The 22,227-nt window shown below is 30.4% G+C and overlaps 2 protein-coding genes and 1 long non-coding RNA gene across 24 annotated transcripts in view; 2 read left to right on the plus strand and 1 right to left on the minus strand.

Moving 5' to 3' along the window:
- Nucleotides 1-716, plus strand: part of LOC130450870 (twitchin) — an 83,160-nt gene extending 82,444 nt beyond the window's left edge. For all 21 annotated transcript variants that reach the window (XM_056789559.1, XM_056789560.1, XM_056789550.1 and 18 more), the window contains one exon: nt 1-716. In XM_056789559.1, coding sequence (XP_056645537.1) covers nt 1-258 — 258 coding nt within the window. In that variant the 3' untranslated portion in view covers nt 259-716.
- Nucleotides 717-867: 151 nt separating this feature from the next.
- LOC130450872 (polynucleotide 5'-hydroxyl-kinase NOL9-like) lies at nt 868-15,358 on the minus strand. 2 transcript variants are annotated; one of them, XM_056789572.1, is made up of 3 exons: nt 13,861-15,348; nt 12,325-12,768; nt 868-3,293 (listed from the first exon to the last, which is right to left on the minus strand). In XM_056789572.1, exons 1-3 carry the CDS (start codon nt 14,625-14,627, stop codon nt 3,182-3,184), a joined length of 1,323 nt encoding a protein of 440 aa, XP_056645550.1. In that variant the 5' UTR covers nt 14,628-15,348; the 3' UTR covers nt 868-3,181. The 2 variants fall into 2 exon arrangements, with proteins under 2 accessions (XP_056645550.1, XP_056645549.1); XM_056789571.1 differs by lacking the exon at nt 868-3,293 and adding an exon at nt 11,837-12,267 and having other exon boundaries at nt 13,861-15,358.
- A 423-nt stretch (nt 15,359-15,781) lies between these two features.
- On the plus strand, nt 15,782-18,656 carry LOC130450873 (uncharacterized). The gene is made up of 3 exons (XR_008910637.1): nt 15,782-15,857; nt 15,963-16,746; nt 18,256-18,656. It is a non-coding gene; the product is annotated as an uncharacterized LOC130450873 (long non-coding RNA).
- Nucleotides 18,657-22,227: the final 3,571 nt, after the last annotated feature.

Consider the following 22,227-nt stretch of genomic DNA (forward strand, 5'->3'; position numbering starts at 1 on the left):
GTATCTGAAGGTGAATCAGCAACCTTTGTAGCTGAGACAGAAGATGAACCATTACAGATAAACTGGTTGAAAGATGGAAAAGCCATAAAGGCAAGCAGCGCTAAATACAACTTTACCGCTGACGGAAAACGCTACACTTTACAAATATTATCATGCAATTCCAATGACATTGGACAATACCAAGCAAAAGCAATTGGAAAGAAAGGAGAAACTTTTGCTGCCTTCTCACTTAACGTCGTATCATCTAGCGAAGTTTAAAATTCAAGAATTCAAAGCTCTATGCGCTACAATAACGCTGACTAACGAACGACTTGCTCCAAGATTATGTTCACGTAACATTTATGTAATAATAGTATACTAAGTGTTTTATATGAAAATTAATAGATATTGGTAGTTACCTAATTTTTACTTCGTTTACTACTAGCATCCTCTACTTTATCAATCTACCTAATCGGTACTAAGTTTTAAATTAGGTAATTAGTAATTCAGATCAAGCGACTTTCTCATTTTTAAAAGGAGCAGAATTATCGACTTTCAATTTACCAGTATGTAATGTGAATATTTATTTTAATTAGTGTGAAAGAGCTTCAGCTATTTTTTCATGACATCATCGTTTTAATTTAAGTATCATTGAAAATATACATATTGCTTAAGCTATGCTCAATCAAAATTGTACCATATTATGTAAACAAGAAAAATAAATGTTATTTTTTGAACCATGTTGGACTTCTTGGCCATAGCTAATTTTTAAAATAGATGTAGAAAAAACAACGAAAACCCGTCACCAGAGTATTGATTTCATTCATAATTTAAAATATTTAATATAATAAACAAATTTCAAGCATTAGACGTGGCGAAAGGTAGTTTCTCGGAGAGCAAAAGTAATAACTATAAACGGGTGAGGACATGGATAAATATTTGGCTAATTAATTCTTGTTTACTTAAAATCTTATCGATGTCAGATCCATTAAATACCTGATATAATTACCAAATTATTCACAAAACATTGAGTAGTTGTCAGTGAACTCCGATGGATTTAAAGATATGAAATGGTTCTGTTCTAAAAAATCATATTAAGCAAGTATTTATGATCCAAAAATCAATCCAAATACCAAACAATCGAATATGGATGAACAAGATTGTTTATTTTAAAGTGTAACCATACAGCACAATGATTATTTCCAATGAGAAACATTGTAAAATATCAACATAGTTTCATTTTACTTTAAAAAATTAGGATGATATCAAGCATCTAAACTAACATTATATTTAGGAGGAAATATGTAGGAACAACCAATACCTGTAACCGAAAGCATTAAGTAAAAATGTAAAATAGGTATTATCAATAAATTAATCCACTTGTTTGTGACAACTTTTATTTAGAAAAAAACACAATACACAGAACATTTTGTCTATCACGCTATGCTTATCAATGGTCGCATTTAGTGGTTGTAGGGCTACTGCTACCTACCGGTAGCGATCGAGAACGTGTTGAACGCCCAGGTTAACCATATCCTTTAGATAGCCAACTCGAGTTCTCACATATGGATCCGATGATTCCACATGTGAGAAATCGTCTCTTCGCATTTTTTTCTATAATTATTTTAGACCCTTCTATCTTCTGAGACTTACAAGCAGCTATAGTCTACCTGTCAGAACCTATTTTAACAGTTTTGACCTCCTTCAGTGTCTTCGAATAAAGCTAGATTCTTTCTTCACACTGTCCATTTCAGTTTACTGTTAAACACAGTATTTGTTTCTCGTGGCGTTATATCCTTGAGTTACTTCAACTAATTTTTTTTGTACACCAAATTTTAAAATCGGATTGCAAACTATGCGTAGTTATTAGCATTGGAAGCATCGTATTAAGTCGTTTGTTCTTAGTTTTTCTTTCGCGTAGTGTGCAAGCTGATTTGCTGTATATGGAAGCGGAATATTGGACACTACCACGGAATTCCAATCCTCCTATGCAGGGTTTATATGAGGTGAGGATGAGATAATTTCTGGAGATGAAAGAACAATTGTATTTTCGTTTTTTGAATGGTCGGTTTTGCGTTGATATCGTCTTTTCTACGGTTTGTAGTCTATTGCTAATATTTGTCTTATTCTTGACAGTAGACTTTTCCAGCATAAGTGTCATTTGTTTAATACTTTATCTCAGATCATTTATTTCTTCTGACAACATTGGTGAGTCGTGAACCTGGACTTAAGCATATCTATCATGATTGTCCATGAAATTAATTCCTAATTTATAAATATCTTGATATTTTAGAGTGAAAGAATCACAAACAGAAAAACCTTATATTGTGGTACTTTTGATGATAGAGCAACTCTGTTACGGTCTTGTCCAGTCCAGTACAACTAATGCAAAAATTTCTGCGACACTCCTCACTATACTGGAGTATATATGTCTCATGTTCCAAGACGGTCTTTTGACAATAGTCACACTCAAATTCAGCCATATTCAAGTAAAACTCAATACTCCTAATTGAATGTCAAAGAAAGCAAAAAAAATGTTTATTTAGTCTGAAAAGTAAATAAATCCATCAAAGAGTATATGCAAGAACAGATACCCATTCATTAACTTGATAAAACCTGGCTGGATACAAACTTCAAAATAGATGTTTTTTTAAAGGATTGTCTATAGGTTTGGAAAATCAATCTGGAAAAGGCAAATTTGATTTTATGTGTGCAATCAGTAGTTGCATCGATCATATACTAATTAAAACAAATAACCATTTAGAAAATAACTTAATTGCAGCAGTAATAGATTTAATTGTCACGATTATAAAGCTACCTTCTCTTGATTTGAAAAAAAAATCATTTATATATTATTCCAACTACTAAAAAATATGTTAAAAAATTGAATATAAAAAAAAATTTAAACTAATTACTGAAGAAATTATAAAAACATTATCCGACTTATAAATTTCGGTTTTCGAAATTTATTTTACAATATTTGAATGAATACAATTAATCTCAAGAGCGAACTAATTATAAACATTATTAAGTTGTTTACAAAAGTCTTATTTATAATAAAATAAATGCTGATACAGTGTTTACAATATTTGATACAATTGCGTTTTTATAAAATGCCCTTCAAGAATTTTCTACGTGTAACTTCCGATACAATTTTCCAAAATACTAAGAAGTAATTTCTGATACTTCACAAAAAGCACAATTATTTAATAGATTTTTTACGAAAATAGGTGAACAATATTCCAAAAATGTGAGTAAACCAAAAACTCCAAGTCCTCGTTGAAATATATCTAATAAATCCTTTTATCTGACGCCTGTAACAGATAATGAAATAAAATTAATTATTAACTCTTTAAAGACAAATAAATCACCCGGATTTGATAAGATTAAAACGGAAATATTAAAAAATGTGAAGAATAAAATTGCTCCACTTATTAATTTGTTCAAAAACAAAATATTTGAAAAATGTATTTGCCCAAATGAATTTAAAATATCCGTTCTAATACCAATATATAAAAAAGGTGACAAAAAAAATCTAACGAATTATCGACCAATATATTTAATTACTGCTTTATATAAAATATTTGAAAAAGCTCTACATAAACAACTAACATCCTTTATAGATAAATACAAATTAATTTCTTCCCAACAATATGGTTTTATACAGGGAATATCCACCTCTGATGCTATAGGTTGTTTGACTACAGAAACTTATAACTTTTAGACAATAATATCAAAGCTCTAGCTGTATTCCTAGATCTTGCCAAGGCATTTGATACTGTTAATCACCTTCAGCTACTCAGTGCCTTGAAGGATATAGGAATACGAGAAGTGCCGCTAGATTTAATACGAAGTTATTTATTGAAAAGAGATAAGATGGTCTGTAAAAATAACCAAATAAGTGAAAAAATGAAAATTAAAACAGGAGTTCCACAAGGAACTATTTTAGGACCTTTGTTTTTCATAATATATATAAATAACTTATTCACTATAGCCAAATGTTGAGTTTTGCTGACGATACCGTCATCTTGTACCATGATAAAACATGAGCAGATCTAAAGTCAAAAGCTGAAAAAGGTATGGATAAGGCTGAAGATTTTTGTAACAACATGGCATTATACCAGAGGTGGGGAACCTTTTTACCATTAGAGGCCACATTTAAATTAGGCAGCAATAAAAGAGGCCGCATAATAAGCTGATTGATCTAAGAAAGTGACTTTTGTGAAATTATTATAGTTTTGCTATAGATTTAACAATTTATTGCATTATATAGAAAAAATAAAATATAGTACTACAAAATTCTAAATATAATATACATATAAAATAATATAAAAAAATACAAAGATACAATTTTTTTATTCACTAAGTTACTGCCTTATTTGGCTTTGTTTTTTGTTTGACAGTAATTGTATATTTGGATCAAGCTTCGTAACACACAGCTTAGCTTTAATTGGATATTCAACAGCATTTTTCCAGATTTCTATGGGATCCTTTTTAGCGTTAAAAAGGGATTTGATGATACTATCTTCCCCTAAATCAATTAACTCTGTACTGTACTGTATTAACTATGTAGTTCTGCAGGAGCCTCGGATATATCTATTAAATGTGGTTCAAATGCCAGTTTCATAGCAGGAGTGTGCTCGTCAAAATCAGAAAATCTATTAGTATACTCTTTATTTTCACAGTTCTGCTCATTTAATATTTTAGCTAGTTCCGGGAAGTATTGTGCAGATATTTCCGATCGACAAAGCAATGTTTTGAAAAATGATAAATTTTTTCTAAACGTTTGGATCTTTTGCCACATTTCATAAATATACCTCGTTTCACCTTGCAGGCAAATATTTAAATTGTTTTGTTTTGTCATCATATCAGACAAAAATGAAAGGTTTCTGAGAAATACTTCATCTGATAGATCACAATGTTTTCCTTGTTCTCGATAAAAGTTTGTCGTCGTAAAGACAAAACTTTTATCCAAACTTGACCTGTTGATAGCCAGCGAACCTTGCAGTAGTATGGTAGGTCAATACTATACGTTTCCTCGTCTAAAGAGAGCATTTGCCGAAATTCACGATGACGCATTGCATTTACGCAAATATAGTCGACAATGGCAATGGTTCTACCCAGAGTGTCTTGCAAAATGGTAGATTTTGCTCAAAGATTTTGCTGATGCAAAATGCAGTGAAACGATATCAATTTTTTCAAGTTTAAGTTTTCCTTTTTGAACAAAGCAACGAATCCTTCTTTTTGGCCTCTCATGGAAGGTGCGCCATCGGTGCAGACACTGACTAAATTACTAACATTCAATTGTAATTTATTACATACTTCTTTAAAGTTTTCGAAAATATCGGCTCCGCGAGTGCTTCCAGTTAGTGTACCCAACGCAAGTAGTTCTTCGTAACATTGAAAATCTTCAGTTATAACACGAATAAAATATAAAACTTGTGTCGAATCTGTTTTATCAGTGCTTTCATCTGAAGCAATTGAAAAATAAACATCTTCATATTGTATAATTGTATGAAGTTGCTCTATTCGTGCTGTCAATCTGTTACAGTTCTTCTGGAAATAGGTAATTGTTTGTATTTGTCGACATTTCTTGGATCTAGCATACTCACTGCTTCAACAATGTCACTAAATTGTTTACCCCTTTTTCCAAGTATGTGTGATATTTTATACGTAACAGTAACTGCAGCGTAATTTTGATTTACAAAGACACTAAAAGATGCCTGCTGATGATGCTTCTCATTTTTCAACTTTTGAAGAGCAGCTTTTCGTGAATCACCTTCTAAAGCGAAATATTTATATTCTTTACGAGTCATGTAGTGTTTATTTGCATTCGGTTTTTTCAAAGTACTTAAAACTGTATTGCACAACAAACCCATCATTTTATCTTTCTCAGCAGTAAAGAAAAAATCTAACACCTATTCTACATTAAATGTTCTGTTTTCATCACCTAATTTTCTTCTTTTACTATTTGACATGATGGATAAAAAAACGAATTTCAAATAATATCTTTAACAAAGTGTATACTTTCTAGAAATACAATAAAACCGTGTAACTGTTATAAGCACGCACTGTTAACTACAGTTTGCTGAAGATCGCAACAGGGAAGCGTTGAGAGATGCGAGTCAGAGAAGCCAAAGCAAGGTGTGACACTCAAATGGTAGATCTGGAACCGAGTTTTGTTTACTTCTTAGACAAGGTAGTTAGTTGACGCTGCTAGCGCTAATTTAAATTTTTTTGCAAAGACAATCAGCTGACTAATGAATTGCTCTGTGTAATCGATGATGCAACCAATCAATATCGATGTAAACATATCGTCTGCTAGCATGTGGCTGCTCTGTATGACAAATTTTGTAAATAATATTTTACTTTATTTTCAAATAAATATAACATAGAACATTATTCGTTTCTTTTAGGTATGTAAATTACATAAACAACGTGGAATTTTCAGTAAAGTGAAAAATTATTTTTTTGGATATAAAACGAACATTTCGGCAATACTCTGAAAAAAGCATAATTGATTTCTGAAATTCTGAAATCTCCGAATAAATAATTTTTCAATTACCTGACAATTCTACAATTTTTTAAGTTTTTTTATTAAGTTAGGCGTTTTTTTAATCAATTTAGTAGACTTGATAATTTTTTCAAGTTTTTTCGCGTTCTTTTTTTCGTTTACCTTTTTACTGTTTATTTTTCCACGAGTTTTACTAGATTTCGGAAATTCATAATCTATTCCACTATGTGGTTCTATTAAGGATTCATTAAAACTATGCTTTCTTGAACTACAGTATGTATTAAAATCGAAACTTTCATCTGAATCAAATTCGGTTTTTGTTGCTTTTCTCCGTTTTTTTGAACCGATTTTAATTTTTTTTTTTTAGAAACAACGGAATTTTCCGACGTTGAAGGTGATAAATTGAAATCTATAATAGTATTTTTTCTGACCTTTTTTTTCTTTTTAGTACCATGTTTATCAGATACATTTTTTTTCGATTTACTTTTCAAAAAATGACCTCCATAATGTATTCGCTTCGTTTTCGATTTTATTTGTAATTCCTCTTCGTTTGAATCTTTTCTGTAATTCATACGATCGTAAAGCGACTGCCTCACACTATCTAAATAATTTTCATTCATTTATAAATATTCAAAACTTTTTCATTTAAGTATTAATTTTATTAAACGTGCCACATTTTTCTTCTTAGTGATAGTGAAAAATTACAAACACTAGTGAAAATCGACAACCTCATATATCCACATCAAAGTAAGCAAATCTCAAATCATCATAACAACGAATTTAACATTTGTACAACAGTATAAATCAAACTCGATAGTTTTAACAGTACCGGTTTAAGTACAAAATAAGGTAATCAAAACGAAAGAAGATAGATGAAAAGAACACAAACTATCATTATACTACCCCACCAAACAACCCCTAACAAACTTACTCATCAATTATTAAACAACAAAAAACAAATTTTCCAACAAAACATCAAGCAATAGTAATTAGCTCCCTAAACGGAGTAAAACTAGAAGAATACCTAATAGCCATAGGCGCTATCATCAACCCCAATAAAATCATATTTTCATCAAGAATAACCAACAATAGAATATGCGTATACCTATCAACAAAAGAAGAAGTAGACGAGCTCCTAACAATATGCAATGGAAAGATTAAAGTCAATAACGAGATTCTTCCTATACATAGACTTGTAACACCTTCCAAAAGATTGCTTTTGTCCAACGTCTGCCCAACTATATCTCACCAAATTATCGAACAAGAACTTAAACAATTAGGCCTTCACCTGTCTTCTTCAATCACATTCCTCAAAATTGGTACATCTAATCCGAAATTTAAACACATTCTAAGTTTTCGCCATATCACTTACATGTCTCCCACGGAAATACCAATACCAATCTCAATTCTTATCAACTTCGAAAACACTCCATACCGAATCTTTCTATCACATGATAGCCATTCATGCTCTATATGCAACGACCCAGGACATAACTCTAATAATTGCCAAAATGCAGCAACAAACATTACACCTAATAGAACACCATCAAAAATAGAACCCATTACGTCAAGCTCAACAAACATCTCTAATCAAACAACCAATACACCACTCTCCACCAACTCGACGTTAACTAATCCAACAAATATAAACAACCAAGCAAAAGACAAGACAAGTAAGAGATAACAAAACGGACACACAAAAAAGTGATTACAATAAACTAATGGAGTCAGTACAACCATTATTCGAAGAAGAAACGCAAATTTTAAGTTACGCGGAAACAGTCGATTTCTTCGAAAACGCAATAGGATCAAAAGACCCACTGAGTATATCAAAAACATATACAGAAGACACAAAAGGCTTTCTAAAACTTCTCTCAAACCTACATCCATATTATAGAAACAAAAGAATGAAAAGCATCAGTACAAGGATCAGGAAAAAAATATGGGACAACTAAACCTACACCCATTATCCATCGTACAAGAAATCGAAGATTACTCCGAAACGTCAATCGAATCATCTCAGGAATAATGTCTAAGGCTGAATCAATTCTACAGTGGAACTTGAGAGGATTCTACAAAGGATTCGAAATGCTTAAAAACCTACTGCTTGATGAACTGTCACCCAGCATAATATGCTTACAAGAAACAAATTTCAAAGATCAACATCATTATAACTTAAAAAACTATGCCTGTTTCCACAAAAACCGGACAAATAATAGGAAAGCATCTGGGGGTGTAGCAATATATGTCCACAATAAAATCAATTCAACCGTAAACAACTTAGAATTGATAACCGTAGCAATAGATACACCACGAAGAATATATATGATATCATGTCTATACATACCTCCAGACCAAAGCGTCGATATATCAGAATTAGAACAAGTTATAAAAATTATTCCGAATCCTCGATTAATCTTAGGCGACTTTAACGCCCACAACCCCCCATGGGGATCGAACCACATTACAGCCAAAGGAAAATCGATAGAAAACATGACAACCTCTCTAAATCTCAACATCTTGAACGACGGAAGACCAACAAGGCTCGACATACATACAGGAACCAAATCAGCCATAGACATCTCTTTGTGCGAACCAGCCTTAGCACCTACATTAACCTGGGATGTAATACCATATCTATTTGGAAGCGACCATTTTCCCATAAGGATCTCATATTCATCTAATTACCCGGAGAATAATAGTTTATCAAACCTAAAATGGAACCTAAAAAATGCCAATTGGACAAAATTTAGCGAAACACTTAGTTTAACAGTACAGAAGACACGTCAAGCACAAACGTAGGAAACCTTCACATCCACTATTATAGAAGCAGCAAAAACACACATAGGATATTGTAAATCATTAGTAAACCACAAACCCTTACCTTGGTGGAACAAAGATTGTCAAAACGCAATCAGAACATATAAACACTCTTTTAACAAGTATAAACGACACAACACAACAGAAAATTTAATCGAATATAAAAAACAAAGAGCTCAAGCAAGATACATTATGAAAAAGAGTAGGCGCGAATTATGGACTAAATTCGTGTCTACAATAACATCCTCAATCCCATCATCCTTAGTTTGGCAAAATATCCGAAAGATGACAGGAAATAAACAACATCCAAGAATTTCATTCTTAGCCACAAATAACACCCTTATCACAAAACCAAGTGAAATAGCAGAAACATTAGCCTCACATTACGAACATAACTCTAGCGATTCAAACTATGACCCAACATTCATACAAACTACAATAGATATCAAGAAAGAAAAATTAATAGATTTTCCTGAAACTGAAACAAATCCCATCCATTACCCTTTCAACAAAACAGAACTACACGAAGCTCTGAAATCACAAAAACTGACAGCTCCTGGTCCAGACCAAATACCTGTTATATTCCTACAAAAACTTTCCATCACCACCAAAGAATACTTATTAAAACTATAAAACTACATTTGGATCAATAAAGTCTTCCCTTCAGGTTGGCGCGAAGCTGTGATAATACCTTTTTTGAAACCTGACAAAACGAGAACCAACCCAGACTCATATCGACCAATATCCTTAACCAACGTTTTATGCAAAATCATGAAAAAAATGATCAATCGTAGACTTCTCTGGGTACTAGAACAGAACGATTTAATTCCAGAGCATAGCGGATTTCGCCAAAACAGATGCACAGCCGATAACCTGATAGATCTCGAATCTGAAATAAGCGAAGGACTGGCCAATAAACAAGAATGCATAGCAGTATTCATCGATATCTCTAAAGCGTACGACATGGTTTGGAGACCCAACATAATCTCAAAATTACATCATTGGGGCCTAAGAGGAAACATTTGACACTTCATCAACAATTTTCTCACGGATAGATACTTCCAAGTAAGAATAGACTCAAACCTCTCTGTTAAAAAAATACAAAAGAATGGGATACCACAAGGGTCCACAACAAGCTCCACCCTCTTTCTTATTGCGATCTCCGATATACTCTATAGATGCTCTCCGTTAGTCAAAGAAAGATTGTATGCCGATGACCTGATACTGTTTGCAAAAGGTAAAATCCTGACTACTATTCAAACACATATACAAACTGCACTAAACGAATTAAACAACTGGTCTAACAATAGCGGATTGAAATTCTCCGAAACCAAAACAAAGTGTATTAACTTCTCCAGAAAATATATACAAGAAACGCCCGTACTGACCTTGAAAGGTAAAAATTTGGAATTTGTGGAAAGCATTGAGTTTCTGGGCATTATCTTCGATAAAAAATTTACTTGGAAACAACACATTAATCACCTCAAGAAAGTCTGCCAAAACGGCATCAATTTATTAAAAACAATAGCCAGCCATAAATGGGGCGCCGATTCTAGATGTTTGACCAACCTATATAAGACACTCATAAGATCAAGAATCGACTAAGGCTCAATCGCCTATGCATCATGTGAAAAAACATATATTAAACAACTTGACACATTGCAAAGTACTTCACTGAGAATCGCTACCGGTTCATTCCGAACAACACTGATCGAATGCCTTTACTGTCTCACCGGAATAGCACCCCTCCGACTCCGAAGAATTCAACTAAGTATGAACTATGCAACATCAGTCTTGTCAAATAAAAATAACCCTATTAATAAAAAAATTAACACAGATCGCGTCAAACACCTATTCGAAAACAAACAAATATTCCGTTTTATGAAAAAATTCGCCAATACCAATATTCCCCCTCCCTATTCCCACCATCAACGTCGACATGAACCCCTTAAAAAAAGAAGAAACAAACCGTTCTCTAATAACACAATCGTTCCGTACTCTTAACGGAAAAAGAATACCATTTTCCGTACACCGACGCTTCCAAAACACCTAATGGCCTAGGAGCCGCAGTAATAGAAAACGAAATACACATATTTAAACTATCTTCACATAACAGCGTCCACACTGGAGAACTCTATGCCATATTACAGGCACTAATCATCGCTAGAAGAAATCAATACAATAGAATAGCCATAATCACAGACTCCATGAGCTCGATACAAACCATCCAACAACTCTTTCCCAAACACTCTATAGGTATCCTTATTAAAACTCAACTACACCTTATCCACCAAACCAAAGCAAATGTATCAATTATTTGGGTCCCATCACACAGAGGAATCCCAGGAAATGAAAAAGCAGATAAATGTGCCAAAGAAGCAGCAGATAGCAACGAAGCAACAATAATTGTAGTACCGCAGACTTAATCAAATATCTAAAAGACACTCAACTGTATGATGAATTATGAACAACTGACATGTCGCTAATAACCTTGTAGTTGATGAGACATTAAAAAAAATGAAATTTCATGATGAAATTTTAATATTTATTTAACACATAATAAAAAAATATGTCGATAAAGATTTTACATTTATTTTTTATTGAATGGTATGTAAGATCGTTTGGTAATTCGTCCTAACGACTCGTATTCCCCGTCCATTACGTAAGGTATACACCCATTATCATCTTTGGAGGTCATGTAAACAGAAGGTGGTAAATATAAACTGGTAAGTACAATATAAAAAACATTTTTTAATACATCGAACGTTTCCGGGGTTATTAAATATAAAATTTTCGTTTTATTATCGATACCTTTAACAATACCGTAACCGACTATTTCGAAAAATTCATTATTTTGTATTTGGGTTGATAAAGTGACGAGATTCGCGTTAACGGTAGCCGCAGGTATCTCGTTTCCTTGACCATCAATGATTTTTATATTCGATAAACTTATTCTAAAATAGAAAAAAAAGGAAAAATCGATAAAATCAGAATGAAATTTCAATACTTACTTGTAAACAGGAACATTTTCGTTAGTTAAACAATCGGTTTGTTGGTTAATTAGTTTTCCGAAGTAAGACAAAACGCACATATCCCGTACTTGTCTAGGTTCCAGTGACCATCCGCTGATACCATCCGACGACGAGTTTATTTTGAAAGTTTTGAAATCCAACCCCGTGGAATCCCCACCGAATAAACCACAATGCGCTTGTACACTTCGAGGGTTAATGTCGGTTATAAAATTTTTTTTACCACTGACACTATCTAGTTGTACTACGTCGGTTGGTCTGATGAAGGTTATAGCGGACGAAACTATGTTTATCCCTATACCGTGTACGAATCCCATGTAGTTAATCACTATAGGTGCATCTTGTACTACATTTTCCATTAATAGTTTGATGCATTTTATGTAATTTTTCGGGTTATGTCCGATGTTGATGTTAGATAGATACGATCTGGAACATTTTATTAATTTCGATCCAAATTTCGTAACTTCGTTTTTTTTTGGTTTCAAAATATCCGATTTCAATAATTTTTTTATAACTTTATGGATTCATGGAAAAATATATGGGACACATATTACTTTAAGATTCCATATGATTTTATATATAATTAATCGTTCCTAATTTTTTTTGCAAAACATCAAATGATGTCCATATATTTTTTTGTTAATCTACATTAAAAAACGTGCATTTTGCAAAAAAAATTATTTATTTTGTTTTTTATCATTTCATGACATTCCACTAAAAATTGAAAAATTATTGAAAATTCAATTTTGTTTTGTAGTTTTCATGATATTCGACCAAAAATTAAGAAACGCTGCTCAAATTTCAGTTTATGTTCGATTTAATGAAATTATTAGTATGTGATTTATTTTAAGATGTAAAAACATGAAAAATCATCTTTTTTTTTAAGTTTGTTTTTTTCGTACAGATTATTATAAATTACGGATGACAGGTCTATTTTGGAGGATTTTGTTAAAATAGATGACATTAATTGAATTTTCAATATTTTTTCAGTTTTTCGTGGAATTTTACTTAAATAGTTGTAGCTGTTAATTTGAATTTTTACATATTTCTCGGTTTTTGGCGTAATTTCACTAAAATAATGATAAACACAATTCGAAATATCATTTACTTCTCAATTTTTGGTGGAATATCACTAAATTTTAATAATTTTTGGTGGGATGTCATGGAAACAATGAAAATTGATTGAATTTTTACTAATTCTTTGATTTTTGGTGGATTTCATTAAAATAATAATAAAAACCTATTGAATTATCATTTTTTTTTAAATTTTAGGTGGAATTTCACTAAAAATACGAGAATAAAGTTAATAATTTTTTAGCTTTTGGTGGAATTAATTAAAAATAAACACAATTGAATTATTCACTTTTCAATTTTTGGTGAAATCTCATTAAAAGCTATGAAAAATCAGTTACAATTTTCAATAAATTTCTAATTTTTGGAATATCATAAAACACCCAGTATTTTTTTGTAAAACCAAAAAAAAACGACATTACAAAGTTACCCAAATTATTAATTTACCTTTCCGGTTGTTGAAGATGGGTGTAATTAGGTCCTAGAACGGGTTCTGTAATATTTACAATAGAAATACATCCTGGTAGATTGAATTCCGATTGTCCAGGGTCCAAATCGATGATGTTTATTCTATCAAATCTAGTTAGAAGCTTGTTTACAGTATAACGTAAAAACGTACTTTTTCCAACACCTTTACCACCAACTATAAGCAATTTCGTTAGGGTAGTTACTGAATCGACGATATTCGCCCAATCAGGGTTGATATTAATAACATTGAACTGTTCTTTAGGATCAAATATAATTCGGGATGAAATCAAATTATCTAATTTAGGGAATATGTGTTGAGATATATGGTTTTCTATAAATTCTATATTGTAATATTTTACTTTTGTGCAAATAAAAACCGCAGTAGTCTCCTTAATTTGTATATCTTTGAGATAATTCACTTTATCCAGTGTTTTTGCAATGTTTTCTATAGTATCATTTGATTTTTCATCTGTGATGTTTGTAATAACTAACAGGGAGGATCCTTGTGGAGAAAATAAGGGAATTTCGCGGTTTTTTGGCAAATTATAACCCGAAATTTCCAAATTTCCATGTAAAACTTTTAATAAACAGAAACCGTAACATGCAATTGAGTGGTTTTCGTCAAGAATCATTATTTTCTTTTCTTTGCTATCACAACATAAAAAATTTGCTTTTGGTGTTTCTTGTACTTCATTTTGTATCATTTCAGGTGATTCCACAATCTCAATCGGTTCATTTAGTAACATTAAATTACTTGTACAAGCCCCATCATTATTTTCTATACAAAAATCAGTAGAATCTTTTTTTTTGTTTTTAATCAATTTAGTAGACTTGATAATTTTTTCAATTTTTTTCGCGTTCTTTTTCTCGTTTACCTTTTTACTATTTATTTTTCCACGAGTTTTACTAGATTTTGGAAATTCATAATCTATTCCACTATGTGGTTCTATTAAGGATTCATTAAAACTATGCTTTCTTGAACTACAGTATGTATTAAAATCGAAACTTTCATCTGAATCAAATTCGGTTTTTGTTGCTTTTCTCCGTTTTTTTGAACCGATTTTAATTTTTTTTTTTTAGAAACAACGGAATTTTCCGACGTTGAAGGTGATAAATTGAAATCTATAATAGTATTTTTTCTGACCTTTTTTTTTTCTTTTTAGCACCATGTTTATCAGATACTTCGAACAAATCTTCACTTTCAGTGTTGTTTAACTTTACATTTTTTTTCGATTTACTTTTCAAAAAATGACCTCCATAATGTATTCGATTCGTTTTCGATTTTATTTGTAATTCGTTTTCGATTTTATTTGTAATTCCTCTTCGTTTGAATCTTTTCTGTAATTCATACGATCGTAAAGCGACTGCCTCACACTATCTAAGTAATTTTCATTCATTTATAAATATTCAAAACTTTTTCATTAAGTATTAATTTTATTAAACGTGCCACATTTTTCTTCTTTTCTTATTTATTGTCAAATGTCATTAATCAAAATCAGATTTCATTTGACAGCTACGAACACTTGCGAACTCTTCTCTTCAATATTTGTATTTATCATTGAAATGTTATTGTTTTATTCAATTAAAATGCCTAATTTAACTCATTCGCCATAACTAAACCTGTTTTCAATTCTATAAGATCACAAAACAATTTAGAAACATTTTTCTTCTTTTTTTGTTTAGTGTTTATTCCACTACTCGGATCTACTTTATCCACAATCATAATATTTACAAATTCACCCTTTTTATTTTATTCCATATATATACTAAAAGGTTTTATATTGTTTGATTAAATAAACATGCATAATTTTATATAATTTTCATGAAAAATGTGTTTTAACATGAACATATAGTTATGTTTGTTTTGCTTTATTTCATACACTGTTGACATATGACAGTTAGGGTCTTACCTTTGTAGTACTATTATTACTTATTAGTATAATCATTTTCAAAGCATATGTCGAAGAGTAAAGTTCGTGAGTTTAATCTTTATCTATCTCTTTGATCATCGGTATCTTTTAATATGATTGAATATTGCTTTTTATATTATCATCTAGTTTATATACTAAATATTTTTCAAGGAATCAATGGAGGAGGATGATTTTTCGGAACATTCAAAAACGTTATCCCCTGCGGATAAAGAAAAACTTGAAATTCAAAATAGTCATTTAATTAGTGAACATAAAGCAAAAATGCTTGAATTAGAAGCTCGAAAACATTGGGATTTATTTTATAAAAGGAACGAAAATAAATTTTTCAAAGATCGTCATTGGACCACGAGAGTATCAAGATCTAATAAACGACGGTGGAACATCGAGAAGGATTTTATTTGAAATAGGGTGTGGCATTGGGAATTTTATATTCCCATTACTAGAGGAAAAGTTGAATTTCGATGTTATAGCGTACGATTGTTCATCTAGAGCTGTGGAAATTTTAAAAAATCATCCGAAATGCGATCACAACTCGATTAAAGTTAGCATCTATTTATACCTCCACGTATGTACCGAAAATTTTGGAATATTTACAGGCTTTCCAATGATATAACCACGCGAGACGTTTTTTCTATAATCCCGATAAACAACGTGGATATAAAATTAATTTGATAGGATACAAAGAACGATATAGTTCAGATAGCAAGGGAGCATTTTTTGATTTTTGTATTTGAGGTTTTCTGATGTGATTAAGGCCTCGTAGTAATAACAATAATGGAAAAGGATTTAGTACTTTTTGATATTTTACATTCGTCGGATAACGAAGATCTAGTGCAAACGTTTAAAGAAATGAAGAAAACAATGAGTTAATAATACATCCAGTTTATGGAAAAGTTACAAGAGTACAGCACATCAAAATAGATAGAAAATACAGGTAGAAATTTCATTGAAAAAGATTATGAAACAGACATGAAAATGAGATCAATTATGTCTTCAATTAACCTGATAATAAAAATTCAAAATAAATTTTCACCAATGTGTTATTTTATATAAATTAAAAAGAGAAGTACATTAAATTTATATCTATAAAAAAACATTTATTTTTAGTAAAATATACATAAAACTATGCTATATTATGCAAAGCAGTTCTGTTTCTTGTACTTTAATATTGTTGTGTATGTATGTAATTTCTTGTAGGTCTAATAATTTTATTATATAAAGAAACATATATCAATCTTTATATTGACTGTAATTATTTAATGTAACAATTAATATGCTGTAAAATATTGCTTGTTTAAATGTCTTTCTTTTAATACTTACAAAGTAATTTCTTAATTTTGTACTTTTCTTTCCTGATCAAATTAAAGGTTCTATACTATGTTTTTGACCTAGTAGTTCTGTGATAAAAATCAAAATATTTTGAAGTTAAACAATTGTTCATATATACTAATATTTTATTTAGTACATACGTCTAATAGGGTCATGATATTCTATTTCTGCCTGTTTGTTATCGAGTCATTACATTTTTATAAGATCTTTCTAATGATTTGTATTTATTTTCTGCCTCCTGTATCAATATTATGTTGTAACCCTTTAAATTCATCACTTCAACTATTTTCTGACACATGATCCTTTTTGTTTTTATTTATCAGGTCAGTTCTTTTATCTTTATTTAAACATATAAGGGAACCTGCTAGATATAAGTTCAATTTATATATATATATATATATATATATATATATATATATATATATATATATATATATATATATATATATATATTACATATGTATATATAATTTTTTTCAAGTATTTCGCAACAACCATGTTTGTTATTAGCGATGAATTTAGTAATATAATCACAACTTGTTAAAGAATATTAACAGATACTTAGGTATTATCTATGTGATATCATTTAATAATCTATACGAAAATAAACACATTCTACCATGCTACATAATATTGACTATAACTAAAATACGAAAACAAAAAGTAGTTCTGACCTACAAACTATATGATCAAATAAGTCTTTTAGTCAAAGATGTTGTTACTAATTTGCAGCAAAACTATTTAATTATTTGCCTGAAATGTATAAGATATATTCAAAAATTATTCATTCTGTAGACTTTATTAAAAGTGTGTTTAGAAAACTTCTCTTAAATGCAGATAGGTTTTTATTTACTTACCTAATACATTTTACATAGATACTAAAATAAACAGAAGATAATCCCATGCGCAATATTTAGTTTCTTTTGATTTTTTATTATTGAGTATTGCAAAGTTATACCACAGTTAAAATATTTCTAAATGTAAATGGGCCAACAACGTTTTATTTCCTTTTCATTGTTCTTTTTATACTTCAAATTATTGTAAAATAAAAATGAATGAATATTGTAATTTTTTTGGCAAAAAATTATTATTTATTATTATTCATATGTTACAGATGAAATGGCACAGAAAAGTAATAAAATTGTACCTAGATTTACACCATATCATTGTGAATTAAATCCTATAGAATTGATTTCGACTCAAGTGGAAAATGAAGTGACTACCAAAAAGACTACTTTTAACATAAATGATGTGAAGGATCTTCTAATGCGAGACTTGGAAAGTGACACAAACATTTACTAACAAAATTATGTTGCACATGTCATAAAAAAATAAGATGAAATGATCAAGATAAGGTTGTGGATAATCTAATAGAACCGATGATCGTTTCTTTCTCTAGTCACAATGTAATTAATAGTTCTGATATACTGTAAAACGTTTATTTGTTAAAAAAAATAGAGACCCATAACTTTACTTTGTACTTAAGGAGATGAAATTATATTAGATATTGTTTTATTGTCCTAATTAATACCTGTATCCTAATTGTTCCAGATTAATTTGATTATCTATGTTTTTACCTGTATTTCTTCGATTGGAAATTGAGCGAATAAAAATACACATTTTCTCATGAAATAGAATATTTCTGTCACAATTTAAACAAGGTATATATATTCTTTCCTTATTGGGAACATGGCAACGAACACCAAAGTGGACTAACTCTAAACCATTTCTGTTGTATTTTTAGTACATAACTGCTCAATAGCATCTCCTTTTCTAATATTCTTTTGTAAAGTTCTTCAATAATATCTTTCAAAGTAGTTATTTATATTTTGTAGCACTTTAATGATTATTCAAGTATTCTAAACTATCACGATTTTTCTGTTTTTCGGATTTCCTCACGGAAGAGCTTTCTCCTCAAATGATTTTTGGGTATATGACTACAGTTGAGGGAGCTATTGAAGATCCAGGCTCTGGAGCAAAAGATAATTTTTATTTGGGAGCCTGAAATGTGAAGTTCTATTGATTTCAACATACATTCTTATTGAGTCCTCAGTGCAATACATTTCGTATTAGAATTGTTTTAAAAGTAGTTACTTACAAATATTAAGGCAGTTTAGAAGAACTGGATTGGGCTGTCTCATTAGGTAGAACCACATTTGATCAAAATACTTTGAACATATTGGATAATTTACTGTTGGTTCCCAATTTTCATATATATTATCTACGTCTTTCTACTTTCTAAATTTTTAGGAACGCTGTAAGATTCAAATAATGTTAAAATGAAATATATCTAATATAAAATATTTTTAAGAGTAAAAATATACATTATTAGGGAAGTCTAGGAACGGCGATTTTAATAAAATCAACTTTTCTTGTGAGACATTTTGTTTCTCACCAAATTTTACATGTCTGCCCTCTATTGGAAATTTAGTATACTATCTTCAGCAGTATTACTTTAGAATCCAACAACTTAAATCTTTTAATGTTTTTCGAGAATTTACATCCGTGCACTCTCTGTAGGAGATTCACAATAATATTAACTGAAACTCAAAGAAAAATTTTATTTTTGACAATAAATCAAACTAAGAGTATTCTCATTCATTATTGTTTTAAGCTTATTTAAAGAATGTTTTTATTTTTTTAGTTTGATGTGCTTTAAAAGCGCATTTTTCAGTTTTTTTAAATTATATTCTATTTTTGATTAGTATACGATGTCTAAATTCAAAAGATTTAGTTTTCTCATGAGGACGATATTGGAGTTTCAAAGAAAGTCGTGTTTAATGAAACCTATAGTTAACCCTCATGATTTATCAAGGAAAAAAATAAAAATTATTTATAACTACTTCATAAAAAAGACAAAATTTTAGGTTAGAAATAGCAGCTATTTGTCGAACGCGACGATGTTCCGATAACTTTATTTTTAAATTCGATTTTATTAAAAGTTGTGGATATTTATGTTTTTAACAAGTTTGCTGAGATAAAACTCAAGTATAATCTAAATATTTTATTACAGTATAAAAAACAAATACAAATTAGATTAAATGTGCAAAAATATCGCCGTTTCTTTCAATAAATTTCTGAGTATTCTTTATTACACGTTGCGTAGCTTTTAACACGGTTCTGCCGTCGATGGATACTATAATGATACTATCTTGAAGTTCGGCCAGATTCGTATATCTTCTTTTATAGACCTCGTTCTTGACATAACCCCAAAAGTAAAAGTCTAGCGGAATTATGTCAGGAGATCTAGGAGGCCAACGTGTAGGACCATTTGTAGCAATCCACCCAAAAGTCTTTCCAACAATATTCTGACTTCGCGTACCTGAAGGGGAGGAGCTCCATCTTGTTGAAAATAAATTTGGTTACGTGTTTCTAAATTGAGATCATCCAAATATACTTCCAGTACCTCTGATAGCATATCAACGTATCTCCTGCCTGTCAAAGTACATTCATAAAAAACTGGCCCAACTATTTTGCTGCCAATTAAACCACACCATATATTAATACTGAATTGTCTTTGTGGATTTCTTGGATGAGCAATAAATAAATTTTCTCGACACCAATAGTGCATATTCTTACGATTAAACATACCCCTATTTGAAAAATTTGCTTTGTCGGTCCATAAAATAGATTTTAAAAAATTCTGATTACACATATTTACAAATCATTGAGAAAAGATCAATCTTCTTTCATTATTACCGGGTAGTAATGTTTCTCCAAATTGTAGATAAACCTAAACCACTATCCCTTGCCAAATATCTGGTTGAACCATTTTTGTAGGCTTCAAAATATGCCAACACATTTACTTCTACTTGTTCACTTATTATGAATTGTTTGTTAGTTCTCACCTTTACAAAAACAATTTCGTTATTTCTGAATTTTCTTTTGACCATACGGTTCCAATGCTTGAAAACTATTTTTTCTACAAATATTCTACATATTTAACATATTGCATTTCTCTAAATGCGTAAACACCATTTTATACTTATGGTTTTAAATCTTAATCCACAAAGACTGATACAAATTACATGTTTGTTGACAGCAGTGTAATCCTCTGATGCATGAAATGATGTTTTTTGTTTGACGTACACCGTTAACTTGTCAAAAGGATAAATATTAATATTGTATAGGAGCTTTTATATTCTGCAAATTATTTGGAAAAGTTTGAGCCAGAAATATATAGGGTGTTCCATTAAAAAATATTCTATTTTTCTGATTTACTCGAAAACGGCATAAGCAATTGTTTTACTGATTTCACCATCTCAATCAGCGTGTAAAATACTACTACTTTGCCAAATTAACCGACTTCGTATCTAGAATATTAAAAAAGTTAGCAATAGTGCACATTTAATTTGAAACACCCAGTAATATTTGTGGAATATATATATATATATATATATATATATATATATATATATATATATATATATATATATATATATATATTCCACAAAAAATTTATTATAGAATACATCATCTACGCCTCTGGTATACTTCGTTAATACCACAAAATAAATATAAAAGTTTTGAGTTAAAATTATTGCAATAACAAATGAAAGTAGATTTAATATCTTCATATATTTAGTAGGTATAATATATCCTTGTCACAGCTCAAATAATTTTCGAAGGATGCATACTTCAATTAATTACCTGTTAAACGATATTTCTGGCTGTGACTTTTACAGCCGAAAGCACAACACTTTATCATTATAATAATTGTAAAATACCCTCGAATAATAAAACTTTTCAGTTATAAAACAACTATAGATTTATATCGTGTATCCGCTTTGATTTTCACAAATAAAATGGTGGACTGATAAGTTTTGGTAACAAAAGAAAAACACTGCCAGATATAAATGTGTGGTATCCTCTCCCTTCCCTAATCTAAGAATTGTTCTCTAGGGAAGTAGGGACTGTCAGATGTTATCAAACACCAATATAGTCGAAATGAAGTGCCAGAGACACAGGATAGTGAGTAGGACAACCTCAGTTGAAGTTGGCTTGTACTGTGAAAAATCAAAAAATATAACAATATATCTAATATACTTCTACCAGGCTCAAATTTATCTCCTACATAATCAATAGA

This window comes from Diorhabda sublineata, chromosome X (assembly GCF_026230105.1).
Source record: "Diorhabda sublineata isolate icDioSubl1.1 chromosome X, icDioSubl1.1, whole genome shotgun sequence".
Classification (NCBI taxonomy): Eukaryota; Metazoa; Arthropoda; class Insecta; order Coleoptera; family Chrysomelidae; genus Diorhabda; species Diorhabda sublineata.

What these genes read in the sequence shown, in the direction of transcription:
- LOC130450872 (XM_056789571.1), bottom strand. Translation starts at nt 14,627, where the DNA reads ATGTTACTAAATGAACCGATTGAGATTGTGGAATCACCTGAAATGATA. An exon ending in CATCTTCAACAACCGGAAAG is followed by an intron (nt 12,769 to 13,860) that starts GTAAATTAATAA and finishes AAAATGTTCCAG; the next exon opens with ATCGTATCTATCTAACATCA. An exon ending in GAAAATGTTCCTGTTTACAA is followed by an intron (nt 12,268 to 12,324) that starts GTAAGTATTGAA and finishes TTTCTATTTTAG; the next exon opens with AATAAGTTTATCGAATATAA.